At 38.9% G+C, this 22098-nt stretch overlaps 5 protein-coding genes across 5 annotated transcripts; 2 read left to right on the top strand and 3 right to left on the bottom strand.

Annotated features, from left to right (window-relative positions):
- Positions 1–4957: 4957 nt before the first annotated feature.
- LOC107476404 (zinc finger A20 and AN1 domain-containing stress-associated protein 3) lies at positions 4958–5872 on the bottom strand. The gene has a single exon (XM_016096205.3). The coding sequence runs from the start codon at positions 5491–5493 to the stop codon at positions 5026–5028; it is 468 nt and encodes a 155-aa protein (XP_015951691.1). The 5' UTR covers positions 5494–5872; the 3' UTR covers positions 4958–5025.
- A 337-nt stretch (positions 5873–6209) lies between these two features.
- Positions 6210–8524, top strand: LOC107476486 (UDP-D-apiose/UDP-D-xylose synthase 2-like). The gene is made up of 9 exons (XM_016096313.3): positions 6210–6518; positions 6607–6699; positions 6769–6870; positions 7064–7178; positions 7270–7403; positions 7488–7589; positions 7670–7762; positions 7847–7982; positions 8070–8524. Exons 1-9 carry the CDS (start codon positions 6255–6257, stop codon positions 8177–8179), a joined length of 1149 nt encoding a protein of 382 aa, XP_015951799.1. The 5' UTR covers positions 6210–6254; the 3' UTR covers positions 8180–8524.
- On the bottom strand, positions 8505–11652 carry LOC107476485 (uncharacterized). The gene is made up of 6 exons (XM_016096312.3): positions 11494–11652; positions 10495–10740; positions 10190–10296; positions 9370–9871; positions 9064–9182; positions 8505–8924 (listed from the first exon to the last, which is right to left on the bottom strand). Exons 1-6 carry the CDS (start codon positions 11650–11652, stop codon positions 8726–8728), a joined length of 1332 nt encoding a protein of 443 aa, XP_015951798.1. The 3' UTR covers positions 8505–8725.
- A 1095-nt stretch (positions 11653–12747) lies between these two features.
- LOC107476402 (uncharacterized) lies at positions 12748–14284 on the bottom strand (the record flags this gene model as incomplete). Its single annotated transcript, XM_016096204.2, is given in 2 exon segments — positions 12748–13194; positions 13473–14284. Coding segments are annotated over 2 exon segments (819 nt in total), but the record flags the coding sequence as incomplete, so codon positions are not given.
- Positions 14285–17910: 3626 nt separating this feature from the next.
- On the top strand, positions 17911–19648 carry LOC107476401 (DNA polymerase II subunit B4). Its single transcript, XM_016096203.3, has 3 exons — positions 17911–18179; positions 18430–18548; positions 19155–19648. The coding sequence occupies exons 1-3, from the start codon at positions 18001–18003 to the stop codon at positions 19310–19312; spliced, it is 456 nt and encodes a 151-aa protein (XP_015951689.1). The 5' UTR covers positions 17911–18000; the 3' UTR covers positions 19313–19648.
- Positions 19649–22098: the final 2450 nt, after the last annotated feature.

Here is a 22098-nt window from a genome sequence, read left to right as displayed (position 1 = left end):
AGATATGGGATACCTTATTCCATTACTACGGATAATGGAACCCAATCCACCGACGCTACCTTCCGAAGCTTAGTAGCCAGTATGCAAATTAAACATCAGTTCACCTCGGTAGAACACCCACAGGCCAATGGGCAAGCCGAGGCAGCCAACAAAATTATACTGGCAGGACTAAAGAAAAGACTACAGGAAGCAAAGGGAGCTTGGGCTGAAGAGCTCCCTCAGGTGTTATGGGCTTATAGGACAACCCCCAATCCGCCACAGGAGAAACACCTTTCCGACTAGTCTATGGTATAGAAGTCATGATTCCAATAGAAATCAATGAGCAAAGCCCAAGGGTAATTCTACATGACGAGGTCGGAAATGTACGGGGACACAAAGAGGAGCTCGACTTGCTCCCCGAAGTCCGAGAAGATGCCCAGATAAGAGAAGCGGCATTGAAACAAAGGATGACTACCAAGTACAACAAGAAAGTCATTCGAAGAACATTTGCCCCGGATGACTTGGTCCTAATCAGAAACGACATTGGAGTCAACAAATCAGGAGAAGGAAAGCTCGCCGCAAATTGGAAGGGACCATACAAAATCAAGGAAGTGTTAGGGAAAGGTTAATATAAAGTAACCGACCTGAACGGCGCTGAGCTACCAAGGTAGTGGCATGCTTGTAATATGAAAAGGTACTACAGTTAAAAGCGAACTCTACTCCCTGATGTACTCTTTTCCCAACTTCATGATTTTTTCCCAAAAGGGTTTTTTCTGGAGAAGGGTTTTTAACGAGGCATCATAGTAGAGGCTAAGGGAAATAGGCTATCAAAACCCTTAGTAGCAAGAAGGTACCTCCCCAATTAATAAAGATCTTTTTCCTTTACAATATCTCTTATAATATCCTTCTTTATTTTTCTAAGTCTTTCTACGAAACGCGCCGACTTAAGCTCGACAAAACGTGAAAATCCCATGAACCGGCCTAGATGGTCGTCAGGATAAAACGACGAGGTACAAGTCGGCGTAAAGAGGTTGTATGAGTTGATCGTGAAAAACTCGGGAACAATCCGACTCCTAAGTCGAAATGAGAACCCGAGTAAAACAAACTCGAAAATATTCCGAGTAGATGAAAAACGCATCACAAAAATAACCTAAGTCATAAAAACTCACTAAAGCAAAGTTGAGTATAAAGGATAGCAAAAAGAGATTGAAAAACCTGAGAAAAGTTTAAAGGCTGCATAAAAGCCCTTAAACAAAAAGGCTCGGAAAAACAAAGACAAGCCAATAGAAAAGGTTTTCAGAGAAAGATCATAAGGGTGTTAAAATATCGAAAAGCATGCATGCATAAGGTAACTTAAAACCCTTATCCAAAAAAGGGCATTTATTTTGTTAATCTAAACCCTTATTCAAAAAAGGGTACTCACTGAAATATTTTGTTTACGGCCTTAAAAGGCCAAAGAAAATTGTTCAAACATCACAAAACAACATATAAATGAGTTTAAAAAAGGGGAGACTCACAGGCCGAGCCCCCATATAGCCATAAAATCATTTTTTCAGAGAAGTAGAAGGATCACCACCACCAGATTCAGGAGGAGCGCCACCGGGACCAGGAAGAGAGGCTGAAGAGGAAGTCGGAGGAACAACAGAAGAGCTCGGAGCATCTTCAGGACGAGGAGGGGACTCAATAATCCTCTGACCCCGAGTCTTCAATTCTGACTCGGAAACAACCACGGGGACAGGAGGATCCACGATAGCACCGTCAATAACGACTTTATCAGGATGTAAAGGAGAAAGATCCAAGTCGGGAGCAATAACTCTGACTTGCTCCAGGAAAATTCTCCAAGACTCCTCGGCACCATCAGCAATAGAGTTCTCCAACTCGGCGTATGCATTCCGAGAATTCAGCAAATCCTTCCTCACAAACACAAGATCCTGAAATAAACTCTGGTAACTATCTTGTGCTGTCTTCCTCAAGTTCGCCTCCATAGTACATTGGGCCCGCAGTTTGCTCTCCTTCTCCCGGATGCTATCTCTCTCCTCCCTCAATTTATCTCTCTCCTCCTTCAACTCCCTCTCATGATCCTGGTAAGCAAGAAGCCTCCCCTCCAACTCTTCAACCTTCGAGGTTGCCCCCAAAGAGCTGAGGGGAGTCTTCTCGAAGATATCCAAAAGCTTGCCACACACACCCGCCACCCGAAAACTCTCCTCAGCCAGGATGGTGAGGTGGTTCCGAACAGAAACATCATCCATACTTATATGAGGATAGATGTTCTTTCGGACGAATGCAAGAGCATCCGCCTTAACCCCACCATCAAAAGAAGAGCCAGACTCTAAAGTCTTACGCTTCTTCTTCTCTGGCTCAGGAAGAAGTCGGGCAGAAGAAAGTGGTCGGGACAAGCTGGAAGAAGAAATCACAATGGGCTGAGAGGGAGTCCCCACGTTCTGAGGAGGAGGAGGAGGAGGAGGAGGAGGAGAGACGATTGTCCTGGCACCACCGGCCCTGGCCCGAGACTTTGCCTTAGCCTCCTGAACTCTCTGGTAAGATTCCTGAGCATTCTTCCTTGCCATATCTACAAAAGAAATAATTATCAAAATTCACAAGTCGGCAAACCTTAAGTCGACAGAAACAAGTCGGAAATAGGAAAATGCATTCACTACCTAATTGCGACCGAACAAAGGTCGGCGTCCCCTGGAGGATTTTCCTAGTGTCCAAGTATGGGGCCCTCCCCCACGCTTCTCGGAAAAACCCCACAATGGCCGCCTCCACCTCGTCCAGGTCATCTAGACCATACTTTTCACAAGGGGAGGCCTCCAGCCAATAAAGGGGAAAGCGAGGGGAAGAATGCTCATCCAGGAAAAAGGGGTGGTGACCCTCTACAGCTTGCACTTTGAAAAAATAGTTTTTGAAGTCATGGAAGGATTCGTCAAAAAGGGTGAAAATCCTCCGACCTTGTATGGCTCGGAAGGATACCCATTGCTGTTTGTTGTTTAGCCCACTAAAGGGCTTAGTCATATGAAAAAGAAAGAAGAAAATCCTCAAAGAGGTCGGAAAGTCCAAATCGTGACTAACAAATTGATAAATCTTCAGAAAACCCCAAGAATTGGGGTGAAGTTGAGTAGGGGCAACTCGACAGTGGTGCAAAACAGATATTTCAAAATCTAAAAAAGGAAGAAAAACACCCAAACGGGTGATCATACATTCATACATAAAGAAAAAATGAGGGGCCGCCTCATTGACTCTCCCAAAACAAACCCGGTCTTCCGGACCCGGGGTTATCAACTCATATTTTGGCTCGTCCTCCTCTGAAGTACAAAGCCTGTGATGAGTACGAAGATGAGTGATAAACTCAGCGTCGACCAAGGGTTCCTCCCCAAGGACCGTGACATCAACCCACTGAGAAAGAACATCTACAGAAGCCATTTTTTCTTTATATAAAAGGTGACAGAAACCTACAAAAAGGAAAAGGAAAAAGAAAATCAAAAAACACGGTCCCTAAAGAGAGGGGATACGAAGCCAAAACCTACAGACCAACCTATCCACCCACAAAACAAAGCATGCAAACATAAGGCATGACGTGAAAGAAGTAAAGCTAACCTTTATCCAAAAGGTGAAGGTTGGAAAAAGCAGAAATCTTCGAGCACAAGAAGGCAGCACGAGCAAGGAAAGAAGAAGTTTGAAAGATTGCAGAAACGGAAAAATGAAAGAGAGGGAAAGTATTTATAAACATGCTAAGGGGCATATACTTGAACCCAAGCTCTAAAGAGACTTTGGGCTCAAGTAGGGGCACTGTTCATACCCTGGCCCAATGACAAAGGCCCAGGTCCAAATAAAAGGCCTAATCTGAAGGGTTAAGCCTAGCTAAGTACCGATCTCCGCATAAGAAGTCGGTATCAACCACGACTTGCTCTAAAGAAGTCGGACGTGAGATTAGCTGGCAGATAAACACTCATTCAAATGAGTAACCGCCCCTAAAATCTCTCTAACCACTTCATAAAGCCATATCTTAACCTCCCCAAGATAATGGGGCGGTTAACACCCTAAAGATACGACACTACTCCAACGGTGGTTATTGGCTCACCACTATAAATACACTGACACCCCTCAGGTATCTCTAAGCCCAATACTCTCTAGACCTGCTCACATCCTTGCTAACTTAGGCATCGGAGTGTCTTTGCAGGTACCACCCCCCATTCACTCACGAACACAAGTCGGACGGAGTCTCCCGAGCCGTATACTCCTACGGATACCTCCTCCTTCACACATTTGGGCCAACCAACGCCATCCATTCAGTCAATCTCCGGTTACCCACCGTAACAATAATGTTATCAAAACTTTCTAGGTGTTCCAGGGTATCATACATTCATACCACAGGCTTCACTAGAAAATTCTTAATGCCAATCTCTTTGGGTAATTGGTACTAGTCCTGGTCTTTAAATTGCTCGCTTGATGTCATGCGTATCGTCAACATAAATAACAGAAGTTCCAAGACAATAAATACTATAGTGATCAAGTCACGTGCAACCACTGTAGATGACTAGATATAGTTGATTAAGGATTTGAATTATATAGATTATACAAATGAGAGCAATTCACATATTTAGAATAAATAGAAATTAAAATTATATAAATGCAATATTTTTAAATTCGTTACCTTTTGTTCCTATGCCTATTTTATATAATTTGCTATAGCGAACAGAATTTTACAAATTCTCATATAAAATCCTACATGCATTCGTAGATTACAAATGAATATACATAACATGTAAATCGTAATAGCAAAAAACAGATTATGCAAAAAGATATAAACATATTTTATAAGTGTTGTTAATATATATTATGGTTGAATTAATTATAGCCATGCTACATGTATATAAACTTAGTTACTTATATTGACAATTTAAACTAAAGAAATGTAAATTAATTTGAAAAGGAAGGTGGAGGGTGGCAAGTATTTAAGAAAATAAAAAAGAAAAGAATATTTGAATGGAGGGATAGTTTGTTATATTAAGTTTAATTTACAGAATAATGAGTCACAGCATATAAGATTCAAATCTTATTAAGCTTGTCGGCCTTGATTAGAGGGTTTGCCTTTGCGATTTGCTCCCTCCCGAATCCCTTGAAATCGAAGTGGCATGAGTGTTGTTCTGGGTGCCGATGGGACCCACACAACGTCAACCCACACCTGCACTTGAACCCCGTAAGCCCCACACGCCTCCTGCATCTTGCACACCGATTCGCTGCCACCTTCTCCTCCATCACTGCTGCGCTGCAAGGACGATCAACCTCCTCCGTACAAGATGATGATGTTGATGCTGAAGGAGTAGAAATAGGTTCTGCTGCCGGAGGAACCTGCAGGGTTTGGTTGAGGACCAATTTGGCAGAGGAAGACTGCTGCTCCTTAAGCTGGAGATTGCGATAGCACTTGGAGCAGAGGCCGTTTGTGGTCGGGCTTCCAAAGAATCCACAATTATTTACGCAGAGGCGTGGAGCTTGGCACCTGTGTTCTTCCGCCATCAAAGAAAGAGCTGTTTCTTTCTGATCTCGACCGGGGGGGAAGGGAAAAGGGAGAGAGAAATCAATCAATTTGTAAAATCTTGGATTTTCCTTTCCACTTTGGGCGTGGGAGGTGGGGATGGAAAATCTGAGATTTTAAAAGGCCAACTTGTTGTGCGCAAATGAAGAAATTGGAAAGGAAATAGCCAAAGGTTTGGGTAAGCAACTAACTGGACCTAATAATAGATAATCATGAAACAAAAACTAAACCAAACGGACGGGAACTAAACAACCCTCAATACGCATAAATGGCAAATACCCGAGCTAATAGTTTGTTTTTGGTTTCCTTTATCGATTCAACAATAAGAAAAAAGTTTTGTTTCTAAATAAATCAAGAATTTAAGTGGATATATATATTTTGAGATACACTTGCATTTAACGATTATTTTGCAGATAGTTAATATAAAGTTTAAGTATTTTAAATAATATGATCAATGATAGTTATTTTATTATAAAATCACCATCACTTTGACTAAATTGATTTACCTTCAAAATAATATATTTATTTGGTTAAAGTGGTATATCAAATAGGAAACAAGTTGAACGCTTGCCCGCCAAAGCGCGGAACAATAACTGTAAAATTACGAGATTGCAACCGCTTTCTCTGTTCTTCCCCTCTTTCGAAAACCAGTTATAACTGCCACACCCTCTTCTCTTCTCTTCCTTTCCTCTCTTTCCCCTCTCTCTCTCTCTCACACACACGCGCAGAAAAATTCAAACTAATGGCGCAGCGAGTGGACCTGGACGGAAAGCCAGTGGCGGCGATGTCAATATGCATGATCGGGGGAGGAGGGTTCATCGGATCTCATCTGTGCGAGAAGCTGATGGCAGAGACGTCACACAAGGCGGTGGTGGTGGACGTCTCCTCCGAGAAGATCAACCACCTGTTGAGGGAGTCGAACCCGTGGTCCAGCCGCATTGAGTTCCACCACATGAACATCAAGAACGATTCGCGCCTCGAAACCCTCATCAAAGCTTCCGATCTCGTAATTTCCACTTGTATTTCACACAACACAAGATCACATCAAAAGAAGAAGCAATGCCACGTTTTGATCATTGTTTTTCCTTTTGTAGACAATCAACCTTGCCGCAATTTGCACTCCCGCCGATTACAACACGCGCCCCTTGGATACCATCTTCAGCAATTTCATCGATGCTATTCCAGTGGTGAGTACATCTTTCTTCAATTGCCTTATCTTGAATAACCTAAACACGCTAATTCTTCATGTAATGCAGATTAAGTATTGTACTGAGAACAACAAGCGTTTAATCCATTTCTCTACCTGCGAGGTTTATGGCAAAACCATAGGTAGCTTTCTCCCTGAAGAGTTTCGCAAGGTAACCAATCCATCTTCATAATGATGAATGCCAGAAATTGATGTTGTTCAATTAGGACACTTCTTTGTTTTCATTTACTACCCCTAATAGCACCTTTCTATTTGTAAAATTTATACACTAATCTTCCACGAGGATTTAGGTTATATGACGCTGGTACCCATGTATTTTACCCTTACTTTTTTTCATGCTGCAGGATCCTAAATACTATATGCTAAAGGAAGACGTCAGTCCTTGTATATTTGGTCCAGTAGAGAAGCAGAGATGGTCTTATGCCTGTGCAAAGCAAATGACCGATAGGCTAATATATGGTAAAGAATCTACTTTTTCTCTTTTATGATAAGCTATAATTAGATTTTATTTCCTTTGTTAACTTAATTATATTGCTGTGCAAAACTATAGCTGAGCATGCGGAGAATGGCCTCAAGTTCACAATTGTGAGACCCTACAACTGGATTGGCCCAAGAATGGACTTCATTCCTGGTGTGGATGGACCATGTGATGGTGTCCCCAGAGTTCTAGCTTGCTTCAGTAATGTAACATCAGCTACCTGGTTCTGTTTCTAGTAAATGTCTTTCATGATTTTGATACACATCTGATTTTCTTAAAACTTCTTCCAGAACCTCCTTCGTGGTGAGCCACTCAAACTTGTTGATGGCGGAAGATCACAGCGAACCTTTCTCTACATCAAGGATGCTATTGAGGCTGTTCTGTTAATGATTGTAAGCTCAGGAGTAAATCTCAACCCGACTTTATGAGTTGCCATGAGCTTCAGATAATGTGTAATGTCAACTTGTCACAGGATAATCCTGAAAGAGCAAACGGACAGATATTCAATGTGGGAAACCCAGATAATGAAGTATCCGTGAAGGAACTAGCTGAGCTTATGATACAGGTGAGTTTTAACACATGCATTAGTTAGTTTATTCCTGTCTAAGGAAATAAAAGCTTTTGCTCATTTTTGTATTTCCGGGCGAAGGTTTATGCAAAGGTGGCCGGTGTACCTTCTTCTAGCCTATCAACTCTGGATGTGAGCTCAGAGGAATTCTATGGTAAAGGCTATGACGACAGTGATAGGCGCATTCCTGACATGACAATCATCACCAGGCAGCTTGGTATTCAATGATTTCTATTCATCCTATGCTATTTTTCTTCAGAATTTCAACCTTCATCTTAATGTGTATTTTTTTGGGATTCATTAGGTTGGAAGCCGAAGACACCTCTTGATAAGCTCTTGGATGATACCCTCCAATATCAACACCAGACATATTCTAGTGCTATCAAGAAAGTACTTTCAAAACCGTCTAATTGACTGCAAGAACCTTTTCTTGAAGATTCAGTTTTTCTTTTATGTAAACACATCACTGCTATGAGAGGCAATTTTATGTCTAGTGTACATGCTGCAGTAGTTGAGATATTATATGGACCACAAGAAAGGGTATATCTTTAGTCTCAGTTAATTCTTTCTTTCTAGGGCTATCGTTGAACTCGATGTTTTACTGAAATTTTGCTAATGTTGAGTAAAAAGATGTACCATCTGCAATTTCCAACATGTATTAGAATACATAGACTTTGTCTTATTATTAGTTTTGGTGGTCAGTTTTTTTCTCACGATTGATATACATTAAATCAAGAAATTACCCTGAAGGCAAGAGATCCATAAAGTGATGAAATTTCACACGAACTTTGATAGTGTTGTAACTTGTAACATAGAAATTGTTTGTTACGCTTCATAATTTTGAGCTAAATCGGATACCAAATAAACTAAAGGTTACAAGCAATGAAACTGACTACACGCCATACCTGTCTCATTTATGACAAAATCCATACATCAGAAACTAAATCTTTTAAGATGAAGCTATGCAACACCAACTATGTAAGCATTCCAAGAATCTTGTTGCTGAAAATTGGTTGCCTCTTCATATTTTATATCCTTCCCAGCACCAAGTCCCTCTGTTCTTACAATTTCTGTGGTGTCAGGCATCTCTCTTATCCAAAAGTGAACATATCGAAATCCAGCTTCTTCCAAGCAATCCTTGACCTCAGGCAATGTCCACCTGAAGCACACCACTCTTTTGTTAGAATTTCAGAAATATAAAATATAAATATTGACATACAAATTTTGATCTACGGATCTCAATATTAACAATTTTCCTCAATGAACTTGAGAAAAAATTAAAAAAGAAAACAACTTACAGCCTCCAGCTGTACGAAAATGCATGGCGAAGTTTTCTTTGTTGCTTATTCAGATGAAAATGGAGGCTAATCCTTGTTTTACGCTGAATGATGTCAAATTCAGCTTGCTCCCAGACATACTGCACATTGGTTGCTAACTTTATTATTTGATAGTCAAAGCAGAAATCCAATAATAATTGTAATATACATACTTTCATGCACTAATTGCATATATGATGACATTCATTGCAAAAACCTCAATAGTCTTGCCCAATAGGTTAAATGGTTATAGCTCCTCAAAACAAGTTTATATCAAGAAATTTGTACCGTGAAATTAGGAAATCTCCTCTGAAGCCTCAGCTTGTTCTCTGAAGATGTACCCCCATACAAATCCATGACAAAGATTCCACCTTTAGCAGACAAGGCATCGTGAGCATGCTTGAAATACAAAACCAGATCTGCTCGTTTATGAAGACAGCAGCAGCTGTAGTTAAAAGCACACACAATATCTCTTCTAGGTGGAAAGCCTCTCTTGTTTGACTCAGCATCTTCGGAAGCAGATCCTGTTTGAAGGTCAGATTCCAGCAAACCAGCCTGCAAATTCGCAGCATCCTCAGTCAGTGAAGTGTTCCTTAACTGCTCCTGCGGATCCATTTTCACAAGTTTAGACTGAAGAGGTTGTAGGACATTCCCATGATAGAGGGATATTCTAGAAAAGCCATCAGCCCCAACTTTAGGTATGTTGTTTTCCATGCACCAATGAAGTGCCTCCACATCCAAGTCCAGTCCTACTGCTGTTCTTCTTGGATCACTGCGGAGCCATTCCGTACTGTCAAACATAAATCAGTGCCTGGTAAGTAGATTTGTTGAAACGTAACCGAAGCAGCAATTAAATGCTTAAAACTGAAACATCCTGAGGAATGATGAACCCGTCCACACTAGAAAACCACCATATCTCTTAAAAACCAAAATGCATCTTATATCAACATAAATTATAAAAGTGTAAACTAGGCACATGCTTAAATACGTAAGAAAACCTACCAAAATATGTACCTATTTCATCAAATGTCAAAATGAAAAAAGAAAAAAAAAATCAATCTAAAGAGTCATTAACCAAACAAAAGAAATTACAAGAACCTCAATATACCTAAGCAAGGCAGTGCCACAGAAATCTTCTTGAAGATGGAGGGGCATCCTTCCACCCACGTACATGAGAAAGAATTTTTGCATATAACTTATGTCTCCTTTGGGAGACTGCATCAAAACAACGCAATTCACAATAAGCCATCATCTATTAAGCTAGCTCAGAAGCGCTAAGAAAAAAAACACGCTCTCACACTTAACAAGTTCAAATGTTGTAGCATTCCATGTTTCATTTCAACACAATAACCAACCAAACCAAGCTAGACCCGTTTGACAAAGAGGATATTTTTGGAAGATAGGAAAACAAACCTGCACAGATTGTTGGTAAAGGTGGAATTTCGAAGGCATATCATCAGATAGGTGTTCATGATTTTTCATCCTTTCTTCTTCTTCTTCTTCTTCTTCGCTATGGTTTTCATCATCAGCCTCTTCCACTTCATCTGCAGGTGGAAGTCTGGGAGTGTCATCGATTTCAGATTGGTCCTGAAGATAGTAGAAAGCTCCTCGCGCTAAGCCTCTTTGATGCTTCTGCTTCTGCTCTATGCCTTTCGTATTCTACGTATTAAGATTTATTTATTATGTTATTTTACTAATACTTCAATTAGAAAAATAAACATCTATCACACTCTACGAGGACCGCAGAATAATATGATTAATCGGTAAAATATAGTTTTAACGTCGTAGGATAAATTCGGACTAGGTGGCTAAATTTTTTTAATATTGGTAAAAGATATGTGATCCATATCTCCTTGTCGAATACCACCAAGGCGCCAATGTCTTTTAACACTTTGATTATGTTGTGTGTTAAATCGGTATCCTTTTCTATGCTTATGAATGATATAATTGATCCCTTCTATTTATCCTCAAAATAGACTCTGTCATCAGTTATATGTGTATAAACTTTGTCGATAATGTTAAATGCTGCAAATTCTACACCATTGTGGAGCCATTTGGTCGGTAGATCAACACAAAAGAAAAGGTCAAGCTGGCACTATGAATACATCAAATGGCTCCCAGTGATAGATGCTTGGATTGCCCATTAATCATAGGAACATTTTTTTTAACACCTGAGGTATGAAATGTGAAAGCAAGTACAAGAGTGGAAAGAAAGAAATCCACTTCAAAACGGTAGCGATTCATTCCATATCCTGCTTCCAATTACATACAATTCTCGCATGTGTACTTAGACAATTTATGTATTTGATCGCTTTAAACGATTTAAATCCAAAGCATTTGTCATTTTACATTCGTCTAATCTGCCTAAAATAAAGGTTGGATGGACTTTAACTGTCCTAACTAGGCACTCACCAAACCCTCCTTCGAAGGAAGTTTCTGTCCCTCTCTCTTTCTCTCTGTGCACCAAAGGAAAGCAGAACCCTTTGGAGGGCTGCCGCCACCATACCAATCAAGGCAGCGGTGGCCTCCCTCATCCTTCCATCCGCTTTTCACTACCCGTTTCCCTTCCATTCATTTCATTTCCTATCTCTCTTCGTTTTCCATCTTTGTTCTTCCCCATCTTCCATCCACACCTGCTATTTCTTCTTGCTTCCTTTCTTTCGAGCTTGAGTTATACAAGTCTCGGGTGCTGGAGCTATATGCAACTGTGCATACCAAAATAAAGAATTTTGTCGGTTCAAATTTGAAGATACATCGAAAATAATATTCTATTCATTGAAATATCTTCAGATTTGAAAAGGATTCAGATTTATTCAAAGAAAAAAATAGGCTTTCAAATAATGTTGCAACACTTTTTGTGTAGATTTTTTAAACAAAAGAAATCTAGAATTATCTTGCATTTTATATGTTAAAGATTCTATGTAATCGAATTTTGAGACTCAAACCACCAAACCTAGACGGGTCACTACAAGATCCGAATGTTCTCTCCGAAACTCTCACACTCCCAAACTGCCTCTCATCATTCAACTCTCCTCCAAGCACCAATGTGCAGTCTCCACAGCGCTTGGCGAAGGGCTTTGTGTGTTATGCAACTACTTTGATCGAAAATTGGTGACAAAACCAGTTTCCAGCGCTTGAAGGAGAGACGATGAACCGGCAATGCACGCCCAAGGATTGCTCTGGATTTAGAGTCTGATTCTATTATGAGGTTATAGTGTTCAGTTTCCCATGCAATTTTTAAGCCCTCAAGGATTGCTCTGGATTCTGTGATAGCATGCCCCTTGCCAATGCGAAGAGCAAAACCTTTCAGCCAAGTTCCCATATGATTCCTGAATACTCCTGGGCTGCTGTTGGGAATATTTGATACCAAATAAAACTGCCCAATGGCAGTTCCTCCCATTTTCTCATCTCGTCTTTCTATCCCTCCAAACAAAGGGACGGCCACCCGGTGATCCTATATGCTAATGCAATAGAAAACTCTACCAGTTCTAATACTTTTCACCAATTCTTCTACTATAATTGAAGAATATTACCGAATGCATATATAGCACAATTTTCAGAGTGAATTAGTGTTAATAACTAAGAATATTTTAACATGAATGATCAAGTCAAATTATTCATGTACAAAAGAAACTTTGAAAACATTAAAATGAAATAGTTTGATAATTTGGAATAAAGAAAATTGATTATATATTTTGTTTAAGCTGTTAAACTTGTTTATACATGAAATTCAATCCTACAAAATTAGGACTCCAAACCATCAGCAAGCATGCGATGTCTAGATCATATAGAAACTTGCATGCACAGAATCATTAAACGTGATGTGGGCAAACATTCTCCTCATATACTATATATCTCTATATTAGATGAATAAAAACTACCCATTATTTACTTTCACTAATGCGTGCATCCAGAATAACAGTCAACAGTGAACCAGCACTTCAACACCGAAACAAAAAAAAAAGATCAATGAACTAAACTGCTGTGAGATATGATTCCCCGTAATGACTTCCTACACCAGTGATATGATCAAACTGGATTATATCTTGGTCTCACAGCCAAGCTGAATCCAAGCACAAGCCGTTGGAAGAGAGAGAACCCATGAATTACTCCCTGGTACAAAACAAAAACAAATTTACTTTCACAGAGTTTGGAAACAATTCAAGCACCTCTGCTAATCCTAAACAACCTCCACCCTTTTCCCAGGATCTATATAGTCCATGGAGTGAGACATTCAGGAGTTGGCTTACAGATGCAACACCAGACAATCATGTCCGATACTAATTATAATGATCAATCATGCAACAAGCATTGCAGACAAATCTCATTACATAATTAAGCAGTATGGTGGTGACAGCAAAGCATACAAGAATCAAGATGCCGAGACATACCACTTAATGAGTGATCCAAAGAGGAAATGCTGCATGATGGGAACCTTCTCCAAGACCTCAGCCTTGTACATCTTGAGCAAACCACTGTTGACCTTGTTCCAATTGGGCACCACGCTGATATCATCCAGCATGGGGGAGTGCTCCGCGAAGAGACCCTTCTTCACCTTCTTCACGAAGGCAATGCAACCGAGGTATAGGTATTCATTGGAGAAGTTCTCCAGTATGTCCTGATTGTGAATCGATTTCGGCTTCATGTACCTGTGATCAATCAACTGAGAAGAACCAAATATGAATGGCAAAAAGTGATAATCATCAAGACCCCACACACCATGTGATCCAGCTGGTTCCAGGCAATACACCAATTGAAGCTTCCTCATCAACTCAAGGTACTTCACAAATACCCTAGAAATCACAGCCTGGTAATCCTCTTCACTTATTAACCCTAATCTGGCCAGGCAATACAGCCAAGCCGCGAAATTCGTCTCATGGCCAGTTCCATAGTCGATTCGGCTCGAGTTCCCGAAGCTGTCAGTGAAATAGGGCACGATCTCGATCGTCGCCGATTTGAGATTCTCCGGGAGGAATCGGAGCATAAGGGATTCGGCGGAATCGGACATCTTCTGGTGCCAGGTTCTGTAGGCGATGTTGCCGTATCTTGCGGACTGCTGAACGGGAGGGATCTCATCGACCCATTGGGTTAGGGTTTCTAAAATGGAGACGATGGCGGTTAGGGTGTGGGACTCGGGGCAGGGGTCGGAGATCTTGTGACCGCGAATAGATTCGGAGAGTGCGACGACGAAGCCAATGAAGTTCTTGCCCCTGGCGGGGGAGGGGGGAAGGTAGTAGGGCCGCCGCACTTGCAGCATGTGCCGGTGATGGGAGGTGATGCTGATGAAGTGTCTTGGTTTTGGAGGTGGTGGTGATGATGTTGTTGACAGTTTTCCATGGCTGCGATGACTATACGGTGGAAAGAAGATCGCAGGACGAGAGGAAGGAGAGGAACCTCCAAAATGATTATTAGGTCTTTTGGGCCTTGTTTGTTTGGGCCAGGCCGACTCAGTTATCTTATTTTAGTTTCATTTTTCCATATTTTAAATGTTATAAAACGCAAGTGTAGTCAAGTCGGATATACAGTACTAAATGAAGAGAGAAGAATTGCAGAGCGCCATCGTGGCTTGCAGGTAAAGGAACACTACCACCAAGTCACCAACTGCTGCACCACATCATTTCTTTCATCCAACACTGCTATGCACTCCCGCGCCGATCACATTCACAACCCACCACAATCCTCCAAACACCACCACCAAACGGATTTACACGCATTACGCACTTGCGAGCAAATTTAAGATTTGAGTTTGTATTATAATGAATTTATTTTCTTTTGTATAGTATTTGTTGTTTGCTTAATACGTTAGAAGTCAAATATTAATATGGTACATTTCATTATTTAATGGAACAAATTAACAACATAGATTAAAACACAAACAAAAAGAATTTAACCTACCAAAACTAAAACAAAAATTTTATAAAAGGTGAGGAAAAATAAGAAATAACAAGAGCGTAAGTTAGTAAGAAGTGTGTAACACAAAGAAGAAAAAGAAGCATGCGCACTAAAAATTCTTTACTCATGAATTAGAAGAAAAAAGAAAAAATATATCCTCGATTTTTTATTTGAAAGAAAAATATGTTTTTAGTAAATTTAATAATAAATAAGTCTCTCATATTTATAAATGGGAACACATAAATTCAGTTATACCGAATTTAAATCAATTTTAGAAAAATTTACATAAAAATATTTACGAATCAGATCTGATATGAGCAAAATCTCTATTTGTTTCACACCAAAATAATCAAATCGGGTTTAATATTTGTTTTTTTTCTTTTTTTTTTTTAAGATTTGAATTCGATCCAATTTGCACATTTGCACATAAAATCAGATATCAAATATACCCAACCAAAAAATTATTTTTAAAATTAAAAATTTTTAAAAAGGTCAATATTTTTACTAGAACCAAACCCTAATAAAATCTAAATGTAAAAAGAAATCAATGAAAAGAGAGGCACAACCTAAGAAATTAAAGAACACAAACAAATTTTGTGACATTTATCTTTTTTTTAAATATCTTTTCAAAGCGTCAAATGAAGCAAATGTAAAACTGTTAAAAAGTGAAGTAGAAGCAAAATTCTAAAAGCGAAGCAGAATTACAAAAGTAGATCGGCAACTAAAGCAGAATGACAATGACAATTAATAGAGTCATCTGAGCTGAGGGACAAAGCACTGTAATGACGATAACGAACAACAGATATGTGGAGAGAACGAAGGACGATAAAACAATACAATGGCAAGAGGACAAACGCAAAAGAAAGGAGGAACGATGAATGAAGTACAGAACCAGTGAAGAGAGGGCAAACACAAGGAAGAGAGGACAAACGCGAAGGAGAGGGAGTGGGTGAGAATGGAAGAATGGACAAAAGTACACAGAACTTTTTACATGGTGGACACATGTACACTCTATTTTTTTAATAAGTCATGTGTATAGACCAATATAAAGTCTATCAGTCACTTTTACCTTTCCGTTGCCTCAGTGAAAAATAATTGTCAAGCTATTGAATTTGTTAAATTATAATAAAAAGAAAAAGATTTACAAGCCACAAGCTCTCTTCATTCTCTTCCCTTCCCTCTCTACTTTAAACAGAACCCTAGCAAAGAATGAACAAAAAATTCTTCATTCTCTTTTTTCACGGTCTTTATTCTATGAGATTAAAAAGAAACCCTCTCTCTAAACTTTTTTCGCATCTCTCATAATAGAGATTTGTAAACCCTAAGTTACCAAAATGTCACAATCTCAACAAAAAAAGAACATACTTTATGTTGGCTCTTCTGCTGCACTGAAGAATAAGAAGAAGTTCGACTATAACAACAGTAACTGTCTGCATAGACTTGATACAGTAATGCTCGAGTCCGCGACAAAGTGAAACCCAAGAAGATTGTTTCTTTGTTGTTTGATATGAAAGGTATGTGATTTTTTGTTATATTTATGATGATAAATGTTATGAATCTTATGTGAAAAGGTTAAAATTATCTTCAGATTCAAGAATGTTGAAAGTTGAATTGTGGTGTGATTATTTCATTTGGACTGACGAAATTGTTGATACTGGAAAAGATTTGGGAATTCAGATTCAGGAGCAGAGTGAAAAAATCAAATGAAAATATGTAGAAAAAAGTATATAGATGGTGGAAGAAGAAATGAAGAAGCGCAGACAATTGATGGGATTAATCAAGAATTGAAGAGTACTAGCAATTAGGTTTAGTGTGTTTGGAGTTGACAGGGAAGGGAAGAGAATGAAGAGATGTCATAACTTATAATTATTTTTTTATTCTAATTTAGTAAATTCAATAATTTAACAATTATTTGTTACAATGTTATCAAAAGAGCCACGTCACATAATGCACAGTGTTATTATAGCAAATAAGGTGCCACCTGGCAACAACTACGGCCGAAAATGTTACTCAGACAACAGAAAGGTAGAAATGACCAACGAACTTGATATTGGTGTATACATATGACTCATTAAAAAAATAGAGTATACATCTGTCTATTGTGTAAAAATTCATGTGTACTTTTGTCCATTCTTCAGGGTGAGAATTGAAGGCATAACTCCAAAACTGAAAGGGGATAAAATTAGGGTTCTTTGTGATTTGTGAAATTAATGTGTGTGCAGCAGATTCACGGATACAAATGTGATATATAGCGATCCGATTCTATTAGAGTGCGGATCAGATTCTATTTGATTCAATCATCTTGCGGATTGAATAGTAATTTTTTGTTGCCGAACTAATTTGTTGAATATCTGAGTTTTATTTAAGAGTCTATTGTTAATCAATGGGTTACTGTATGCACAAGACGAGATTCGAACTCCCAATGCTTATTTAAGCAGACGAGTGAGTTGAGCACTTTAACACCCAATTGGTTATTTTATTGTAAAAGAACAGTAATGCCACAATATATCGAAAGCGCAAAGTATGTTGTTAACCTATGGCGGGTAAGGAACAATTCCATAAAATTAAGGGTAAAATGATTAAAGTCGTCTCTAAAATATCAGGTGATATCTAAATTAGTCATCAACAGTTTTTTTTAAATCAAATTCGTTCTTCAAAAATTGCGTTATTTTTTGTTGACAGTATCAAAATTTGTCCATGTGATATGTTAAATGATATTGCAATACACATAAGTTCTAATTGACTATTAACATGATAAGTTTGTGAAATTAGATTAAATCAAAACATAATTAAAAAAATACTTAAAACATTGGAATATCTCAATTTAAAATTAATTTAATATAATTTTATAAATTTATCATATTAATAATCAATTAGCAACTATGTAAAAGAACTAATTTGATCAATTACTCTATAAATTAAACACAGGAAAGAAAAGAAAAGAAAAACCCTAGTTGCACACCAAAAATCGAATAAGTACAGTGAAACTGCCGTAGTGAGCATATCGCTTGCAAGAGAAAGAAGAGAATGGCGGAGGAGGCGAAAGCGGTGCCGGAGGCGGAAGAGCTTCCCAGGACTATCGTGCGCCGCATCGTGAAGGATAAGCTATCCCGATGCTCCGAAGACGGAGACATATCCGTCAACAAAGACGCACTTCTTGCATTCTCTGAAAGCGCCAGGATCTTTATCCACTACATTTCCGCAACGTAAATTTCTTACATTTTTACCCTATTTTTGAAACCACCTTTCTGGTACCCTAATGAAATTTTAGTTGTCTCCATTTTATTGTGATAAACATGTTAAATTTTAGTTCTGCTAATGAAATTTTACTTGATTAGTAGTAGCCGGGATAAGATTTTGGATTCTAATTGAGCGGACTTTTGTTTAGGCCTTAAAAAAAGAATATACACACACTTAGACACAACAAAATTGCTTTTATATGATGTGGTGATGCAGAGCTAATGACATTTGTAAGGAGTCAAAGAGGCAGATAGTCAATGCTGATGATATTTTCAAAGCTCTTGAAGAAACTGACTTCTCTGAGTTTATCCGCCCTCTTAAAGCTTCTCTTGAAGGTTGGTTATCAAATTGTCCAGAGCAAAACATGAGGGGACCTTTTCTTCAGAATGTAGACTTGCCATGATAATAAAGCTTTAGTTGTTCAAAATCTTCTGCAAGGTTATTGGGGTGCTTTTGTTCAAAATATCGTCATGCTCCCATTCAACATGAATACATATCATATTTGATATTATCAGGATCCTTTTCTTTTATCATATTTTCATTATTATGGATCGTTGAGATCAGTGCACATTACTCTGTCATGTTAAATTGTGAGCACGGGTTGTTATGTCCCAATCCCGTGTTGTTAATTAGTCTGTTCTTTACCATTATGCTAAACTAGCTTGATCTGCTATTTGGTGAAATTTGAGTAAAAGCAAAAACTCAGGTCAAAGCGGAGCGAGAGGAGAGGTTGTTCATTGATTCATTCACAATGAGTATATAAGATTGGATATTAGCAGTACAGCAAGTCAGTTGTTGAAAAATACAAAGAAAAAATTGATGTTTTAAATTAGAAATTGATACACTTTCAACAAAATATATGTAACTGTTTGATTTGACTAATATACTGTGTCGGTATGGCCTATTGATGATCGTAACACTTGTTCTTCATGACCTAACAGACTTCAGGAAGAAGAATGCTGGGAAGAAAGCAGCAGTGTCAAAAGAAAAGGAAAGTGAGAAGAACAAGAAAAGGAAGGTGGAAGGGGAGCCATCTGGTAAAGTCAAATCTGATAATGGGGAGTCACCCGAGAAAGGGGATAGTGGTGATGCCGAATGAGGCCAAAGGAATGAAGGCAGTTGCATTTGTCATGACAGAGACAGGGGACTTGTTTAACATAGTATTTCATTTTGTTGTTCGGATGATATGCATGACTGCTTGATTCACGCATGCAAACTGCTCTCAGATCTGTGTCACAATTGTAGCTTATTGTTTGTAGAATACAAGAATGTTTCCCCCTCGTCCCTGTTTACTTGGTGAAAGCCTTGCTGAACTGGCATACTTTTAGAGAAAGAATGTGAACGTTGAAGACAAAATGGAAAATGCTGTGTAACAACTAACAGCACAAACTTGCCATTCAAATATGTGAAATTATGAGATGGATATTAGCAGTTACCATTTTGTTCTACCATAAGTTTAAACTATGAAGAGAATGCGATTATACTCGGATTAAATTTATGGCATTTGGCTATGGTTTATATAAATGGCAGATATAGATAAAGCATAGCAGGCTTCAAAATTCCTACTCCCTTACACGAAGTGGCATGACCTTTCATAAATTTTAAGTCCCGTATAGCGGTAATAGGTGCCGTTTGCTTCCGACTCTGCCAACTCCATGTATAGGTGCTTTCTAAATTATAATTATGATGCTAAAATTGAACTCATAACATGTAAGGTCGTGTGTTCAAATTTTATCAACTCATTTAACGATCTTGTTGAAAATATGATACGCAATTCTTATAAAAATAGATAAAGACGAGAAGTTTCCCTTAGTTTTGGTGAGATAAGAAGCCAATATTTACCACACAAAATAAGCGAAGAATTTAAGGTGTCAACTAACTTTGGAAACCTTTTTTTAAATGACAAATGACCCTGATTCTGTTCATGTTAGCTACCAAATCGACCATAGAGGTAGTACATATTCATCGTGTATGTGGATCATGAAATAGGATTTATTAAGTTAAGGATAAAATACTAATAATGTATTTGAATTATCTTTGCGTTGACAAAACCTAATTGTGATCTGTTAATAGAAAAAACGTAACGTGACTCATTTACCAATGCTAGAATTTCACTTTTGACTTTTCACATAAGAAGTTCTGTTTGCCACTTTTTTTGCCCAATGATGAAGAATATTTCAGTTCACAGATTAATAGTTGTCACGTTTTTAAATAATTTGAGAACATTTTTATTAATAACATAATTTGAAAGTATTTTTGTTAGCGAGAAAATAATTCAGACGTATTTATAGTAGTTTAACCTTAAATTAATTTTTGTACACCAATCATTAGAAATTAAAAGATTTACCAAATCCTGACTGATATCATAATAATACTGTTACGGAGGGTAACCGGAGATTAATGGATTGGATGGTGTTGATTGGCCCAATCGCTTGAAAGAGGGAGCCTTCGAGTGGGTCTGCACTTCGGGGGCCTCCGTCCGACTTGCTCGTATGAGGAGAAGGGGGTGGTACCTGCAAAGACACTCCGATGCCTAAGTTAGCAAGGGTGTGAGCAGGTCTAGAGAGTATTGGGACTTAGAGATACCTGAGGGGTGTCAGCGTATTTATAGTGGTGAGCCAATAACCACCGTTGGAGTAGTGCCGTATCTTTTGGGTGTTAACCGTCCTTTTATCTTAGGGAGGTTAAGATATGGCTTGATGAAGCAGTTAGAGAGATTTTAGGGGCGGTTACTCATTTGAGTGAGTGTTTATCTGCCAGCTAATCTCATGTCCGACTTCTTTAGAGTAAGTCATGGTCAACACCGACTTCTTATATGAAGGTCGGTGCTTAGCTAGGCTTAATTCTTCGGATTAGGCCTTTTATTTGGACCTGGGCCTTTATCATTGGGCCAGGGTAGGAACAGTGCCCCTACTTGAGCCCAAGATCTCTTTAGGGCTTGAGTTCAAGTATTTAATTCGGGTTCGTAGCCGACTTTCTTGGAGGAAACACGGGTTTTTAAACCGACGTGATTTTCGCGACCTTTTGTTTCTGACAGTTACGTCTATTCAAGCGTTGTGTCCGTTAGGGATGCATTTAGGGATTGATGGCTTTGATAACGGTGCACTCTCATTAATGACTGCTCCGTTTTTACCATTATGCCCCTTAGCATGTTTATAAATACTTTCCCTCTCTTTCCTTTTTCCGTTTCTGCAATCTTTCAAACTTCTTCTTTCTTTGATCGTGCTGCATTCTTGCGTTCGGAGACTTCTGCTTCTTCCAACCTTCATTTTCGGAAAGAGGTTAGTTTCTTTTTTCTTCTTCGCGCTTTTTGTATGACTTTACTTTGTAGAGAAATAGGTTTGTGGACTTTGCTTGGTTCCTTATTCTCCTCTCTAGAGACCTTTGTTTTTTATTTTTTCTTTTTTCTTTTCTTTTTCCCTTTGTAGGTTTCCTCATTTTTCCTTAGAGAAAGAAAATGGCCTCCGTAGACTGGGTCGATGTTACTGTTCTAGGGGAGGAGCCGTTGGTTGATGCGGAGTTTATTACTCATCTTCGCACCCACCACCGGCTCTGTACTTCGGATGAGGATGAGCCTAAGTATGAATTGCTTGTCCCTGGTTCAGAGGACCGAGTTTGTCATGGGAGAGCCAACGAAACGGCTCCCCATTTCTTCTTTATGTATGAGTGCTTGATCACCCGCCTGGGCGTCTTTCTACCCTTTTCAGATTTTGAGGTGTCTGTTCTGCAGCATTGTCGGGTTGCCCCTACCCAACTTCACCCTAACTCCTGGGGTTTCTTGAAAATTTATCAATTTATTAGCCATGCTCTGGATTTCCCGACTTCTCTGAAGATCTTTTTCCATCTTTTTCATATGACCAAGCCTTTTAGTGGACTAAACAATAA

Source organism: Arachis duranensis, chromosome 3 (assembly GCF_000817695.3).
Source record: "Arachis duranensis cultivar V14167 chromosome 3, aradu.V14167.gnm2.J7QH, whole genome shotgun sequence".
Taxonomy (NCBI): Eukaryota; Viridiplantae; Streptophyta; class Magnoliopsida; order Fabales; family Fabaceae; genus Arachis; species Arachis duranensis.
This window is presented reverse-complemented; position numbering and strand designations above follow the sequence as displayed.